At 40.4% G+C, this 16,832-nt stretch overlaps 1 protein-coding gene across 1 annotated transcript; it reads left to right on the top strand.

Moving 5' to 3' along the window:
* Nucleotides 1-4,437: 4,437 nt before the first annotated feature.
* On the top strand, nucleotides 4,438-15,898 carry LOC113427560 (vomeronasal type-2 receptor 26-like). Its single transcript, XM_087948598.1, has 4 exons — nucleotides 4,438-4,623; nucleotides 6,999-7,125; nucleotides 8,773-9,641; nucleotides 15,716-15,898. The coding sequence occupies exons 1-4, from the start codon at nucleotides 4,438-4,440 to the stop codon at nucleotides 15,896-15,898; spliced, it is 1,365 nt and encodes a 454-aa protein (XP_087804724.1).
* Nucleotides 15,899-16,832: the final 934 nt, after the last annotated feature.

The raw sequence follows: 16,832 nt of genomic DNA on the forward strand, positions 1-16,832 counted from the left end.
CCTTTCCTAACAGTATAGCCGTACCTGAAGTTGATTTCCTAGTGTTTATGTCTGTTGCAAAACTTGCATCAGCATATGCACTTAAAATCAGAGATCATCTTTTGGCTCCAAATACAATGCATAGTGCATTGTCCTTTTAAGATATCTTAAGATACGCTTTGTCGCTTGCCAGTGTCGTTCAGTAGGTTCAGCATTGAATTGTGCCAATTGATTAACGCTATACACAATATCCGGCCTTGACCAATTACTAATGTACGATAGACTACCAATTAGCAATTGATAGATAGTTTTATCAAACTTTGGACTTTGAATATCAGTGTGGCTAAATTCTTGACTCATTGGAGTTTTAGCCGGCTTACAAAGTTCCATCTTGTATGTTTTTAGTAATTGATAAATCTTATCCTCTTGAGATATCTTATAGCCACCTTTGGTTTTATTTATGGTTAATCCTAGATACTGCTTTATCTCTCCTAGTTGCTTTATTTTTATTTTCTTACCTAATAATGATATTATTTCAGTAGCTTCATTATTAGTTTTTGTGATTAAGGCAATATCATCAATGAATAATAATAACAATGATACTGTTCCATTAGTCTCTCTCTTAAATAAACATGAATCAGCTAAATCTGCTTTAAACCCTATATTGGTTAACTCCTTAACAATATATTGGTTCCATTCGCAACCAGATTGTTTTAATCCATAGAGACTCTTTTTAAGCTTCCAACAGTCATTATTTGTTCTATCGGTCTTAATTGCTACAGGTTTCTTTAGGTATATTGTGTGCTGCAATGGTGCATGCAGATAGGCAGTTTCTACATCTAAGTGATTTATGATATAGTTCTTGGCTGCCCACACTAAAGCTGCTCTCAAGGTTGTTGCTTTTAGACTCGGTGCAAATACTTCGTCATAATCACTTGCAGTTTGATTAAATCCTTGAGCTACCAACCTAGCCTTATGGGTAACAGTTCCATATTTACCTGTTTTCAATTTAAATATCCATTTACAGCCAATGGATTTTTTACCTGGAGGTAATTTAACGTTTTCATAAACTTTCATTTGTTTCAGTGAATTTAGTTCCTTCTCCATCGCTCTATGCCAATTTTCTTGATCCTTTGCAGGATACATTCTACGTTCTTCAACAGTAGTTGGAACTTTACTAACTTGGCAACTACACTTGCTTGGTACCTGTCATGTGGTCTGGTTTCACGTGTTGAACGCCTAGGTATTACAGGGCTTACAGGTGGACTTTCATGTACTACTTGTTCCTGTTTATCTACCTCATCCTGTTCATCTATTCTTTCCTGTTCTGGTTTTATGTGCTCTTCCTGTACTTCTTCTTTAATTGTACTCTTTTGCTTACTGATATATTGTTTTGATCTTCTATAGGTTTCAATGATTATATCCTTACTTGAATCTTGCTCCAGTTTTCCCATCCTACATGTTCAAGGAATTGTGCACTAGCACTACAGTAAACGCTAGATGTACCTTTTTCCCAGAATCTGTATGATTTGTGATTAGATTCATAACCTACAAAGAATAACTTTTTAGCTCTCTGCTGCCCCTTATGTCTTAGTTGTGTAGGAATGTGCACCCATGCTGGTGTTCCAAATGTGTGCATGTAGCTTAGGTCAGGTTTTCTACCATGCCACCGTGTGAATGGTAATTCACCTGTTGTTGTGTTAACAACATTATTTAATATATGATTACCACACATTATTGCTTCTCCCCACAAAGTTTCAGGTAATCCTGAATCTGACAACATAGTACGAGCCATTGCTTATATTGTTTGGCCTCGTCTTTCTATAAAAGAATTATGTTGTGCCCTATATGGTGCAGACTTTTTATGTTCAACACCTGCCATCTTCAGTCTATTTTGGAATTTCTTATTTATAAATTCCGTACCATTATCAGTTACAAGAGTTACTAGTTTTCTTTTAGTTTTTCTTTCAGCAAACTTCAACCAATTAAAGAAATTCTGATATGTTTCCGTTTTACTCTTCATTAAATAACAGAAACCATATCTTGAGTAATGATCCATTATGCTTAATATATAACGAGCACCTCCCATACTAGGTTTTTTAGGACCTATAATATCAGCAAATACGACCTCTAGAGGCTCTTTAGTTTTAAATCCATTAATTCTATTTGCTGGTATTACCTTGCTCTTTTCTTGACTGCAAGCATTGCAGTGCAAATACTTACTGCAAGGCTTCAGTTTTATACCTTCAGACAGTTCAACCATTTGCTTGAGCATTTTAAAATTTATATGCCCTAAACGTCTGTGTAGCAAATGTATGCATTCGTCATGAGGCTTAACGTTATTATACACTGTATTAGCCACCTCTAATTGATTATCATTCAATACATACAATTCATCTTTTAAAGTTGCAGTCATTTTTTTACCTTCCTTTTCTATTATGCAATTTTCTCCCCTAAAGGTAACTACATAACCTAGTTTAATCAAAACTCTAACTGAAAGCAAATTAAACTTAAGTTGTGGTACATACAACATTTTAACATTTTCTTTTATACACGAACAATGTGCAATACCTTCAGCTTTTGCTTTCATTTTCCAGCCATTAGCTAACGATATCTGTTGTGAACTCATTGACATCTTAATAAATTTTTTCTTATCTTTTGTTATGCAGTGCGATGCTCCACTATCTACAACCCATAAATTATTATTTACAATTTTGCTATTTTGAAAATTTTGGCTATTTCAAAAATTGTTTCATCTTTTTGATGCTTTTTGGCATTCTGGCGTTTTCCTTTTTTGCAGAATCTAGCCAAATGTCCTTTTCCTCCACAATTAAAACATTTTTTAATTGTATAGGCTGTTGAAGATAATTTCTCTTCTTGTGGTTGTTCCCTTCTCAATTGATCCCTTTCAAGCCTTCTCCTGGCTTCTTCAATTAATCTGCCAGTAATGTCAGTTAATGTGAGATTATCTTTTGGCAGTACTTCCAGTGAAGTTACATAGTCGTCATAGCTCTCATCTAACGAAGACAAAATGATATAAACCTGATGCAGTTCTGTGAAGATAAGTTCTTTTTCATGCAGTTCCTGAAAAATCCTCTTCATAGTGTTTATATGAGTCAACATGTCTCCATTCTTTTGAAGATGTGTTCTGAACAGCCTCCGTGTAAGATTTATATGTCTCCTACACTGTCTCGAACATAAATCTTCTTTAAATTCTCCCAACACTTAGCAGCTGTTTCTTCTCCATGAATATGGACAAGCTGGTGGTCACAGAGTGTCAGTCCTATTATACATAGAGCTTGCTCATTTTTCAGTTTATATTCATTTATTTTCTGGGCATCATTCTCATCTTCCGGATCCCAATCATCTACTTCTGGTGGGTTTTGAATTATACCCCACAAACCTTCTCTGCGTAGAAGTAGACTGCATTTCATAGACCATGAAACATAGTTTGTTCCATCCAGTTTGGATATTAGAGACAAACTTGGTAAATTGACTTGTGCCATTTTTCTTTGGATATTAAACTATAATAAACTAATAAAACACAGCTGTCGATTTACAGTATTGTGTAACTACACTAACTCTCAATTTATATAAGCCTGTTGTATCCTGGTTAGTCTGACTGTGCAGGCTGGGCCCATAACCAGTGTTAGGGATATACCCTAGCAGAATATGCACAGCAGTCAGGCAGTCAGGCGAATATGAGAGAAAACGTTTTTTAGTTTACACACTCAGTAAAAACGGATACACTGTCTTAGTTGAATAGTTTATTCCATTAAGAGTGTAGCAGGGTCAAACAGTCCAAATATCATTTACTAGTGTTCAGTCAGTTCAGTCCGGAGATTGTTCAATTGCAAAAAATCCAGTGTCAGAAAAAAGGTCAGTTAACTTACAATGTCAATACATAAATCAGTCCAGTAAATATCTTCTCACAGTAGATTAGATATGCAGCATTCAAAACTCTTTCCTCCTTCGGCGTCAGCAACAGGGAACACGCAGAACAATCAACCATCAATCCAGTAGCAATCCAGGTTCTCTAGCTCCCTCTTATGGCAGTTTCTCAACCGCACCCAAATTATATCATTTAGAGTTTAAAGTGAAAAACACATTTAAACTTTGCTATCATGGTTTATATATTATTTACCCAAACAACGTTAGGTAACTATGGTTATTCCTAACAATTCTGTACCAGTCTTTTCCACTTGGTGCCCTCTAGACCTGTCCATTGGCAACCACACAGAAAAAAACCAGGACAAATCATTTCATTCTTCTGGCCAAGAAAATTTTACAGAGATATCCACAAGTAGAACTAAACTTGAAATTTTTTAATGTCAAATCCTAAATTTGAAAAATCGATAACTTGAGTCAAGCCTTTTCATTTTTAAAAACAACACTTTATCTTTCCTATCATGCTAGATTCATCCTTTCCTGCAAAGCCCCCATTTTTACAACAGTTCCATGGATGGGGTATATTTGGATGATAACCAAGAGCTCGCAGCTGACTTTGATATTGTGAACTGGTTGAATTCTCCTAACAGGTCTCTTGTCAGAGTGAAATTTGGGAGTTTTGCAAGAGGGAATTCCCAGGAACCCAAATTTGTTATTGACCAGAATGCCATTATTTGGCCTAAATGGTTTAACAAGGTATGAAAACCATTTCATTAATTTTAGTTCTATTTTTTTTTTTTTTTTTTGTTCTAAGAAGCAGAGGTAGTATTCAGTAGATTCTGACCAGTTCTGGAGAATCAGTAGCAGAAATTTTGAGTAGTTCGGAGAACTGGTAAATACCACTTCTGACTGGCCCTGCCCCCATCTATTCTCTGCCTTCTGAGTCTCAGCTGATCGGCTGGGTCTTCTTTTGTTGCCCTGCACAGGAGAACGGAGCTGGAAAGCAGGTTAGTGGGGTGGGGAGGGAATGGGATTTTGCGGTAACCTTCCCCTGGAGTGGGGTGGAAATTGAGATTTTGCAGTATCCTCCCCTTGCCACACCCACCAAGCCACACCATGCCCACCAAGCCACACCCATAGAACCGGTAGTAAAAAATTTGAATCCCACCACTGCTAAGTGAAGTGCTTGCAAAGAATCTAAGGAAGTGTTGCAAAATTCAAAATAGTTGCAAAGAATTTCTCCGTGTCACTTACATATTCTTCTGCTGGACTAAATCCAAAGACTTAGATAAAAACTGATTATGAGTAATTTAAAAAAAGGTACACAGAAAGTGAAGTGCTTGCAAAGAATCTAGGAAGTGTTGCAAAAATTCAAAATAGTTGCAAAGAATTTCTCCGTGTCGCTTACATATTCTTCTGCTGGACTAAATCCAAAGACTTAGATAAAAACTGATTATGAGTAATTTAAAAAAAGGTACACAGAAAGTTCATAGGAAGACACAATTTGCTGTTTTGTTTATGTATTCAATTTTAGACCACCACAATCATTTGACTCTTGAGAATTCAGAAGTATAAACAATGCCAGCTTAAAATAATAAAATCATAAAAATAATGTTCATAATTGTCTTCAGACAAAATAAGGAATGGCTAAGATGCTGAGCTTGTTGATTAGAAAGGTCAGGAGTTTAGCGGTTTGAATCCCTAGCACCGCATCATGGAGTGAGCTCCCTTTACTTATCCCAGCTTCTGCCAACCTAACAGTTCGAAAGCATATAAAAATGCAAGTAGAAAAATAGGGACCACCTTTGGTGGAAGGTAACAGTGTTCCGTGCGCCTTTGGCATTTAGTCATGCTGACCACATGACTATGGAGCCATCTTTGGACAGTGCTGGCTCTTCGGCTTTGAAATGGAGATGAGCACCGCCCCCTAGAGCTGGAAACGACTAGTACGTATGTGCAAGGGGAACCTCTACCTTTACCTTTTAAGAAGCGCCACTATGTAAAAATAATAAATAATAAAAAGGGACTGTAGAGGAACTCTTTAGAAAGCTAATAGGCTCAAAGCAACATCTGATTTCCCATATTCTATAGCACAGCTGTCAAACTCGCATTCCATGAGCTGGATACATCACATGCTGGCCACAGCCACGTCCAGTTTAGCGAAGGGGAAAAAAGTCACAAATTGTCACATGACACCAGAGGTGGTGTTCAGCAGGTTCTGACCAGTTCTGGAGAACTGGTATTGGAAATTTTGAGTAATTCGGAGAACCAGCAAATACCATCTCTGACTGGAGATTTTACAATATCCTTCCCCTGCAACACCCACCAAGCCATGCCCACAGAACTGGTTAGTAAATTCTTTTGAATCCCACCACTGTGTGACACCACTGTGATGACATGAATTTGATACCCCTGTTCTATAGCATGGGGACAATAACAGAGAAGAACCTCCTCCTAGCCTTGATCTCTTTGAACTCAAACCAAGAGATAACTTCAACCATATGTAATTGTTGCAATTAAATTGGCTTAGTCTTGGTAACAGCAGGGGTAGGATTCTACAGGTTTGCACCTATTCACTAGAACCAGTTGTTATCATTCTAAGCAGTTTGGAGAACCGGTTGTTAGAAGAAATTACTGTCCTAATCCTGTAAGGAAGGCAGGAAGGAAACATTATGGTGTTGCTTACAGAAACTGCCTCTCCGTTAACCCTTATTACATTCTTGGCAGGACTAGACTTTCTGTCTCAAGAACATCTCTGGAGTTTTTTTCCTCCTTTGCTGGTACTTTGCTTGTGTGGAGTGTCCATTCAAAGTTACAATGGCACTGAAAAAGTGACTTATGACCATTTTTCACACTTACAACTGTTGCAGCATCCCCACAGTCATGAGAGGCCAGGCGAGGAGATGCGTGCCTCAATGTGAGTGATGTTGAGTTAGCCACGCCCAGCCAATAACATGACCACCAAGCCACGCCCACTAGCTAAGCCATGCCCACAGAACCAGTTGTTAAAATATTTGAATCCCACCCCTGGGTAACAGGCTTCAGGTTAAACCAAGACCAACCTGAGGTCTTTCCCTCTTTTTTTCTTTGAGAAGTTATATTCTTTTATGTTCCTGATTTTTTGTGCACAGACTCTGCCTCCTTCCAGGTGTGTGGAAAGTTGTCAGTCTGGATTTTTCATGGTGCACCAGGAAGGGAAGCCCATTTGCTGCTATGACTGTGTTTTCTGTGCAGAAGGGACTTTCTCCAATCAGGAAGGTGAGTAATCCCAGAGGAAATGGTCAGCTCTTCAATAAGAACACTAATGCTTCTTTAATAATCTTTGGCCTTGTGTCCAAAATAAGTGTAGCATCGGTTCATATCAATAGCTTGTGTGAAGATTCCACCTCTGTCATCTATTCTTCTTGGGCAGTTTTTCCAAACAACCCAAACATTTTAAGATAAAGTATACAGAGCAATGGTGGGATTCAATTTTTTTTACTGCCAGTTCTGTGGGTGTGGCTTGGTGGGTGTGGCAGGGGAAGGATACTGTAAAATCTCCATTCCCACCCCACTCCTGGGGGAAGGTTACTGCAAAATCCCATTCCCTTCCCACCCCACTAACCTACTTTCCAGCTCTGTTTTCCTGTGAAGGGCAACAAAAGAAGACCCAATGATCAGCTGGGACTCAGGAGGCAGATAATAGATGGGGGCAGGGCCAGTCAGAGGTGGTATTTGCTGATTCTCTGAACTACTCAAAATTTCCGCTACCGGTTCTCCAGAACTGGTCAGGACCTTCTGAATACCACCTCTGATATAGAGGAGAAAGATCGATCATGGTTGATTAACTGAGTCAATAAAACCTTCATTAGTCTAAGTTAATAAACCACTACTGTTTACAAGCATAAAAATGAACTTGGTTTTTAATAAAAATGGACACAGTCTCAAACATCATATCTTCCTTTGGCTTTCCTATAACTTTCATGTATGGTTGTCAACCATCCCACTGCGTCAAACAGCAAAAAAAAAAAAAAAAAAACCTCCTGGGGCATTTTTTTCTCCCAGAGTATAACTTTACTGAAAAGCCATATGGGTACAGAATTAGAAAAGCCAGTTCTGACATTTTTGCCCACAAACAGCATAGGAAAACGTTTCCCTTTTCCTCTTGGACCTCCCATTATCCATTGTCCATTGATCAGTTGCACTTGCTTTATTTTGGAAGCGGCCTGTCTGCCTTGGGTGTTTCCAGGTGATGTCAGGTTTGGCTCCGCTCAAAATCCAAGAAAGAGAACCTTAGACTCCATTTGTATAGAGAAAAGAACTTTTACTGAAATTGAAGTGGTAGCAACAGGAGAAATACAAGATCTGAAGCAAAAGGTGTGGGAATTACATATAGAAAGTTATCCCATGTCCCCACCCCCAACCATTCAAACGGACATCCAATCTGAGGTGTGTGTAATGTCATGTGAGTACATCTTCAGATTGCATCTCAAACATCTGGTATGCCACGAAGGTTGACCTTGGCCTAGAAAGATAATTGGCTGCATTTGCACAGTAAGCAAGAAAGCACCCCAACTTTTACAATTCACACAACTTCAACTTCTACTAGCCTTCCCCCCACGAGGCCCAATTATTCCTCCCCCCCAAATTTCTATGGCAGCCAGAAAGAGTCAAGCAGAAGAAGGAACCTTGGAGGCTGACAGGTGATGTCCTTGGGGTTTGAGTCTTTCTCACACTTCCAGGAGGTACACTTGCATTACAGGGTTCCCTTCCAAATCTCCATGACACTTCAATGCTTTCCTTCCCCCTCCCCTGTTACTGTGGTCTAGTTGTGAGCAGGGTTGCATAATGAGTCAATCATGACACTGGTTTTATCTTGGGAAGCATAGCAAAAGATAATAGACATTTCTATTTTTTTCTCCTCAGATGCAGATCATTGCAGGAAATGTCCAGAAGATCAGCATCCAAATAACTTACGAAATAAATGTTGTCCTAAGGAAATAATTTTTCTGGCCTACAGTGAATGTCTGGGGACCATCTTGGCTTCAATTGCACTCTTCTTCTCTTTAATTACAGCCTTTGTGTTAGCAATCTTTCTGAAGCACACAAAAACTCCCATTGTCAAAGCCAACAACCAGGCCCTTTCGTACATCCTCCTGGTTTCCCTCCTTCTTTGCTTCTTGACCTCTTTCCTGTTTATTGGCCAGCCAATGAGAGCCACTTGCCTTCTCCAACAAACTGCCTTCAACATCATCTTCTCAATTGCTGTCTCTTCTGTCTTGTCCAAAACCATCACAGTTGTGCTTGCTTTCCTGGCCACAAAGCCAGGGAACAGCATAAGGAGATGGCTAGGGAAAAGATTACCCAATACCATAGTTCTTTGTTCTTCCAGTGTCCAGGTGGTCATCTGCAGCATCTGGCTGGGAGTCTCCCCCCCATTCCTTGAGTCTGACATGCACTCCCAGACAGAAAAGATTATACTTCAGTGTAATGAAGGGTCTCGTTCCATGTTTTATGGTGCCCTTGCCTACATGGCTTTCATGGCTGCAATTTCACTCGTGCTGGCTTATCTGGCCAGAAACCTACCTGGGGCTTTCAATGAAGCCAAGCTGATCACCTTCAGCATGCTGGTCTTCTGCAGTGTCTGGGTGTCCTTTGTGCCTGCCTACCTGAGCACCAAAGGGAAGTACATGGTGGCTGTGCAGGTCTTCTCCATCTTGGCATCCAGTGCTGGTCTGTTGATCTGCATCTTTATCTCCAAGTGCTACATTATTTTACTAAGACCACATCTGAATGTAAAGGAACAGCTAATTGGAAAAAAATAAATCAACTGACTTATTTCCTTATTCATTGTTAAAGATCATATTTTCATGTATGATCTCTGATCTCTAAAAACGTATGCAAGGCATCACACATTAGTAGATTTGATCTTCAAAACTCTTTCTGGTCACACTTTAACTAATCAAGGAGAGAAGCAACTTAGAACTAAGGAGAAATTTCCTGACAGAATAATTAATCAATGGAACAACTTGCCTCCAGAAGTTGTGAATACTCCAAACACTGGAAATTTAAAGAAGAGATTGGATAACCATTTGTCTGAAAGGGTATAAGGTTTCCTGCCTAAGGGGGGGGTGGACTAGAAGACCTCCAAGGTCCCTCCCAACTCTGTTATTCTATTCTATTTACCCTGGTTATTCCTCCAGCAGGACTGTGGATTCTGTAGTTCACTATCTGTTTGAAACTGAACTACTCTCTGGTTGAAAGCAAAATTATTAGGCCCCTGTTGCATTTTCTTATCTGGGCAAATTGTGCTTCACAAATATCTTTTGTTAATTGGGTTCAACAATTAAAAATTACATTACAAATGAGGAATACACCTAGGCTTGAGATAGATAAGCTCACTGGTGGGATTCAATGTTTTTTACTTCTGGTTCTGTGGGTGTGGCTTAGTGGGCATGGTGTGGCATGGCTTGGTGGGCATGTCTTAGTTGTTGTGGCAGGGGAAGGATACTTCAAAATCTCCATTCCCTCCCCACTCCTGGGAGAAGGTTACTGCAAAATCCCCATTCCCTCCTCACTCCACTAACCTGCTTTCCAGCTCCGTTCTCCTGTGCAGGGCAACCAAAGAAGAGCCAGCCAATCAGCTGGGACTCAGGAGGCAGAGAATAGATGGGGTGGGGCCAGTCAGAGGTGGCATTGCCAGTTCTCCAAACTATTTCAAATAACTCAAATTTCCACTACCAGTTCTCCAGAACTGGTCAGAACCTGCTGAATACGACCTCTGATTCAGACCCCACCAGGGAAAAGTTTTTCTTATCTCTGTGATGCTTTCTAATGACCATCTAAGACCAGGGGTGTCAAACTCGATTTCATTGAGGGCTGCAGCAGGGCTGTGTTTGACCCTGGGGAAGGGGGGTGCGTGGCCAAGGGACATGTCCAGGTCAACATCACTCATTTCTTGGGTGCCTGTAGCTGCCCGAGAGCTCTGCCAGTGAAAACAGACTCCAAACTGGTCAGAACCTATTGAATACCACCTCTGGATATGCTAGAAAGAATTCTCCTCTATGGAGAATGGAGGGAAATTTTAAGTAAATGTCAACATTTTATTTTTTCCTATGTATTATTTGTAGGAGAAAGAATGATAATAATAAGGGCAAAAACTAAGCGAAGTTACAAGTAATCGTTGTTTAGCAACCAAACTGGCGCCAGCAACTTGGTAATTAAATGAAGTGGAACCATGACTGTGCTTTTGATCCTACTTCAACTTTCCATAGTATATACTGCTTAATAAACACTGCAATGAACCTTGATTATTTGTTTGGGATCCTGAATTTGGATTTCACAGAAACTGGTATTAAAAGTGGGATTCATAATTTTTTAGCTGTGACCCAGGATGATAATAAGCCACCCAAGAGGATGAGTGTTGTGGTGACCTTGATCCCTTGTCCCTTTCCCTTGTTAGATAAGAACACCATTCATGACTGTACACAAGGGGACAGTCTGTTTTTATTTTAGTGAGGAAGTTTTATAGCATGGGTGCAGCCCCTTTCCAGTCCAATTCTCAGTTGCTGTGGCCCAGCTTTGAGTGCCATTGACAATGACAAAAGATATCCAAAAAGCAAATTTATTTGACTTTGGAGGGGAGAGTGTGATTCTTGATAGCAGTCTTCCAATATCTCAGGGGCTGCCACAAAGAAGAGGGAGTCAAGCTATTCTCCAAAGCACCTGAAGGCAGGACAAGAAGCAATGGGTGGAAACTAATCAAGGAGAGAAGCAACTTAGAACTAAGGAGAAATTTCCTGACAGTGAGAACAAATGCCTCCAGAAGTTGTGAATGCTCCAACACTGGAAGTTCTTAAGAAGAGATTGAATAACCATTTGCCTGAAGTGGTGTAGGGTTTCCTGCCTAGGCAACTCTTTCAACTCTTCTATTCCTATTCCTATTCCTATTCCTATTTCTTATTCTATTCTGTTCTATTCTATTCTGTTCTGTTCTATTCTATTCTATTCTATTCTATTCTATTCTATTCTATTCTATTCTATTCTATTCTATTCTATTCTATTCTATTCTATTCCATTCCATTCCATTCCATTCCATATATTCTATTCTATTCTATTCTATTCTATTCTATTCTATTCTATTCTATTCTATTCTATTCTATTCTATTCTATTCTATTCTATTCTATTCTATTCTACTCTACTCTACTCTACTCTACTCTACTCTACTCTAATCTGTTCCGTTCCATTCCATTCCATTCCATTCCATTCCATTCCATTCCATTCCATTCCATTCCATTCCATTCCATTCCATTCTATTCTATTCTATTCTATTCTATTCTATTCTATTCTATTCTATTCTATTCTATTCTATTCTATTCTATTCTATTCTATTCTAGTTTAGTCTGTTTCAAATAGAAACTAATCCCAAAATTCTGCTCAAACTCCCTTTCCTCTTGTCCCAAAGGTGCTTTTTCAGGAGGCAACTGGACCTCTCTCTCTCTTTCTTTTGAAGACATTTCACTTTTTATCCAAGAAGCTTCATCAGCTCTCAGTGGATGGTGGGGAAGGGAAGGATTTATATTCCTTGCAGACTGCTGGTCATTTGCATCCTTTTAGAGAATCGTTGAGGCCACTTGGAGGTTTGTCTGCGTCCTCAAAGTCACCTGAGTAGTGCTCCTGGTTCCTGTAGTCTGCATTTTTCCCCCTCTGGAAACCAATGTCAATGTTCCAAGTAACACATTCAGAACAAGAAGAACTCTGAGGCAGGCATCTTTCTCAAAGAACAATTTATTGGGACATATCGTATTGGCACGGACCTGGTGAAGCTTGCCTCTAAAAGTAGAGAAAAGTAAAGTCCTACACTTAGGCAAGAAAAACCAAAAATACACATACAGACTGGGTGAAACCAGGCTCAATAGCAGTAACTGCGAGAGGGATCTTGCAGTCTTAGTGGACAACCAGCTAAATATGAGACAGCAGTATGAAGCAGCAGCCAAAAAAGCTAATATAATCCTGAATTGCATTAACAGAGGGATAGAATCAAGATCAAGTGAGGTACTAATGCCACTCTATAAAGCCTTAATAAGACCACACCTAGAGTACTGCATCCAGTTTTGCTCACCACACTATAAAAAAGATGCTGAGACTCTAGAAAAAGTACAGAGAAGAGCAACCAGGATGATTAGGGGATTGGAGACTAAAACATATGAAGAATGGTTACAGGAACTGGGCATGGCCAGTCTAGTGAAGAGAAGAACCAGGGGAGACATGATAGCAGTCTTCTAATATTTGAGGGGCTGCCACAGAGAGGAAGGGGTCAAGTTATTTTCTAAAGTGCCTGTAGGCCACACAAGGAATAATGGATGGAAACTGAACAAGGAAAGATTTAACCTGGAAATAAGGAGAAACTTTCTGACAGTGAGAACAATCAACCAATGGAACAGAAGTTGTGGGAGCACCATCACTTGAAACTTTCAAGAGGAGATTAGACTGCCATTTGTCAGAAATGGTGCAGGGTCTCCCACTTGGGCGGGGTGTTGGACTAGATGACCTATAAGGTCCCTTCCAACTCTGATTATCTGTTATCTGTCCCACCGAATTTTACCTAATTAAAAGTAAAAGTTTTTCCACTTACCCAGAGTCACTTGCCACATGGCCCAACAAGCATAAAGTCCACTTGCTAGATAATCTTCATCACCTCCTTCCTCACACCTGCACAGATGACCTTGGTTCCCAGGGGAAAGAATTTTGTTTTGGCTTCAGCACCCGACTATCTCTGCTACCTCCCGCCCAGCTTTCCCGCCAGCTCCAAGCTGTGTCAACCAAACCTGAGAGCTCAGACAACTTCAGCTGTGACCCCTGCATAGCCCCACGGGAGTCTGATAGCAGCCAATAGAATACATGTTCTTGCACAGGAGCAGGAAGCTGAAGTGCAAAGCCCAAGTGAAGGCATAAATATCCCTCACTCGCAACTCCATGTGGTCAGCTGCCTAGAACCATGTGCTTGGTGGTTCTGCTTCACCATTAAACCATCTTTCCAATCAGCCTCCATGTTTCCAATGTCTTTCTCCCAGCTTGGAAGTGAAGCAGAGGGATATTTCTCCAAAAAACCATGGGTTAGCGATGTGCTTAGCTGTGGATGGGGGTCATGAAACATTATCATCCATGTGTGCATGTGTGTGTGTGTGTGTGTGTGTGTGTGTGTGTGTGTGTGTGAATTGCAAGATAACAGACAATGATATGATGCAAGTACACCCTCTTTGAATATGCATCAATATATACTTTCAAAAGGGATGGGTTATTATCACAGTACTCTCTCTGCTATGTTGACCCTTTGGCGGACACCCCTGACATACCATATTTTTTGGAGTATAAGATGCTCTGAAATATAAGACACACCTAGCATTAAGGGAAGAAAACAAGAAAAAAAATTGCCTCTACCTCTGCCTCCCGGCAATTTGCCTCCTTGCAGCAAACAGCAAAATGCCTGTTTCAGTTTCAGCACAGCCTGATTAGCACAAGCAGCTGATTGCCAGTTGGATCGGCCTCCCAACAATCAGCCGTTTCAGGCTGCAGGAATTGCCATAGCCTATTACTGCCTACGTGCACCACATTTTTGCCATCCGCATCCTGCTTCAGCCTCCGCATGCCCCATTTTTGTCCCATTCTGGGCAGTGGGGATCGGAATGAGCAGAAAATGGGGCTTACTGGGTCAGAAAACAGGGTATGTGGAGGCCAAAAATGGCCTGTGTAGGCCAAAAATAAGGCATGCGGAGGCAGCAATAGACAATGACAATCCTTGCAGTCTGAAACAGCTGATCATTGGGAGGCCAATCCACTTGTCAATCAGCTGCTTGTTCTAATCAGGCTGTGCTGAAGCTGAAACAAGCTGTTTGCTGTTTGCTGCAAGGAGGCAAATTGCTGGGAGGCAAAGGCCAAAGGGTGGGAGCTGGCTGGTGGGTGGGGCTTTAGCAACATTTGGTGCATAAGATGCACAGTCATTTCCACCCACTTTTGCAGGTGGAAAAAGTGTGTCTTATACTCTGAAAAATATGATAAAACATAGTAGCTAAAATTCTGGTTGGCTAAATTTTGGTTCAATTATGGAAACCCATAAAAGTACCCATACTTAAACAATCAAGGATATGATTCAAGGTACCAGTGAATGCACTGAGTGGTCATTCAAGAAACACTGTATCAAAAAAGTTTCCCACTATGTTCAGAGAATATGTTTTATTAGGAATACAGAGAATGGCAGCCTACAAAACTTTGGATCTGGCAAGCTTCCAAGAAAGCAGAAAAGAAGTGATGCTTTTGGAAGCTAAATTACTAGGTTCCTCCATGGCAACACAACCTGTGGGACATCTGAGATGTTAAAATAATCATTTGATAGCTCTTTATGATGCAGCTAAACTTTTTATTGTTCTTGTGACTCTCTGCCTTGCAAAAAAGGCAGACAAACTCAACTGTCACTTTGACGACCTGTTGCTAGCCTATTAAAACCCTTTAGGGAATTGGCATAAACATGTTTTTCTCCAGCTCTGCGCCTGCATTAGCAGCTAGGTTGAATTCAGTGCATTACAGACTTCATCTCTTCTCCTTATAATTACCAAATTACAGTCATTTGCTTTGCTCGTTTCCAAAAGCCAAGCTGGTTTTCAGTTCTGACCCAGGAGGATTGTAACTGAAGCCCATAAACATTAGGAAGCAACAGCTGCATAAAATATTTTGAATGTAGTTTGAAGAAGTTAGTGCAAAGTTATTACCAAAGTGTCTTCTGAGATGCTGAGGCCCCAAGCTGGGACTTAGAGCAACTGGGGAGCTGAGAGCAGAGTGAAACTCTGCTAACTTCTCAAACTTTACCTACAGGTGTACCTTCACAGAGTGGATGAGCTGAAGCTGATTCACGTTACACATTTCCAGAGTCTTATTTTTGCATCAACGATAAGCCCTGTGCAGTTTTGGCTGAACTTGAAGGCTAATCCCCGACAGTCCTCTTTATGGTTCATCACAGAAAGTGGTCACACAGTCAAGATCTACCTGGATGATTGATGTACAGGTTGTCCTCAATGTACAACAGTTCATTTAGTGACTCTTCAAAGTTGCAATGACCCGGGAATTATCACTATTTTTCACACTTACAACCATGTGAAAAATGGTGATAGCATTCCCATGGTCATGTGATCAAAATTCAGATGCTTGGCCACTAGTTCATATTTATGACTCTTGCAGGGTCCGGGGGGGTTTCATGTGATCCCCTTTTGTGACCTTCTGACAAGCAGAGTCAATGGGGAATCCAGATTCACTTCACAAGCATGTTACTAACTTAACAAATGCAATGATTCACTTTACAATTGTGGCAAGAGTCATAACATGGGGCAAACTCACTTAACAAATGTTTTGCTTAGCAACATAAATTTTGGGCTCAACTGTGGTCGTAACTTGAGGACTACCTGTAGTCCTGTTGGAATACAAGTTAGAATGTATTTTGTACTGCAACAACTACAGAATTAGTCAACCAGTAGATGGCAGTGTTTAATACACATCTATGGTTATAATCTATGGTTTTTTTTATATTCTGACAAGAATTTCCTGAGACAGTTGAAAAACCGTTAAGCAGCAAGGCACATGGTGACTGTACACTTTACATTTTATTTGATCTGTATGACCATGTAACCATCTTCTGCTATCAATCTGTATGGTTATTTAATAACCCTCTGCTATAATTTATAAATGACTTAGATGAGGGAATAGAAGAGGAACTTACCAAATTTGCAGATGATGCTAAACTGCAGGAATAGCTAACACCCAAGAACTGTGATAGTGAACCTATGGCACACGTGCCAGAGATGACACACTGAGCCCTCTCTGCGGGGACATGTGCCATCACCCCAGCTCAGCTCTGCCAAGCTTGTACACATGCCTCCTGCTGGCCAGCTGGTCTTTGGATCTCTGCCACACATATGGGGGGGCAGGTGCACATGGG

This window comes from Notechis scutatus, unplaced genomic scaffold (assembly GCF_049901735.1).
Source record: "Notechis scutatus isolate UNSWTSFEM ecotype Mainland unplaced genomic scaffold, rNotScu1.2 NSCUCTG21, whole genome shotgun sequence".
In the NCBI taxonomy this organism is placed as follows: Eukaryota; Metazoa; Chordata; class Lepidosauria; order Squamata; family Elapidae; genus Notechis; species Notechis scutatus.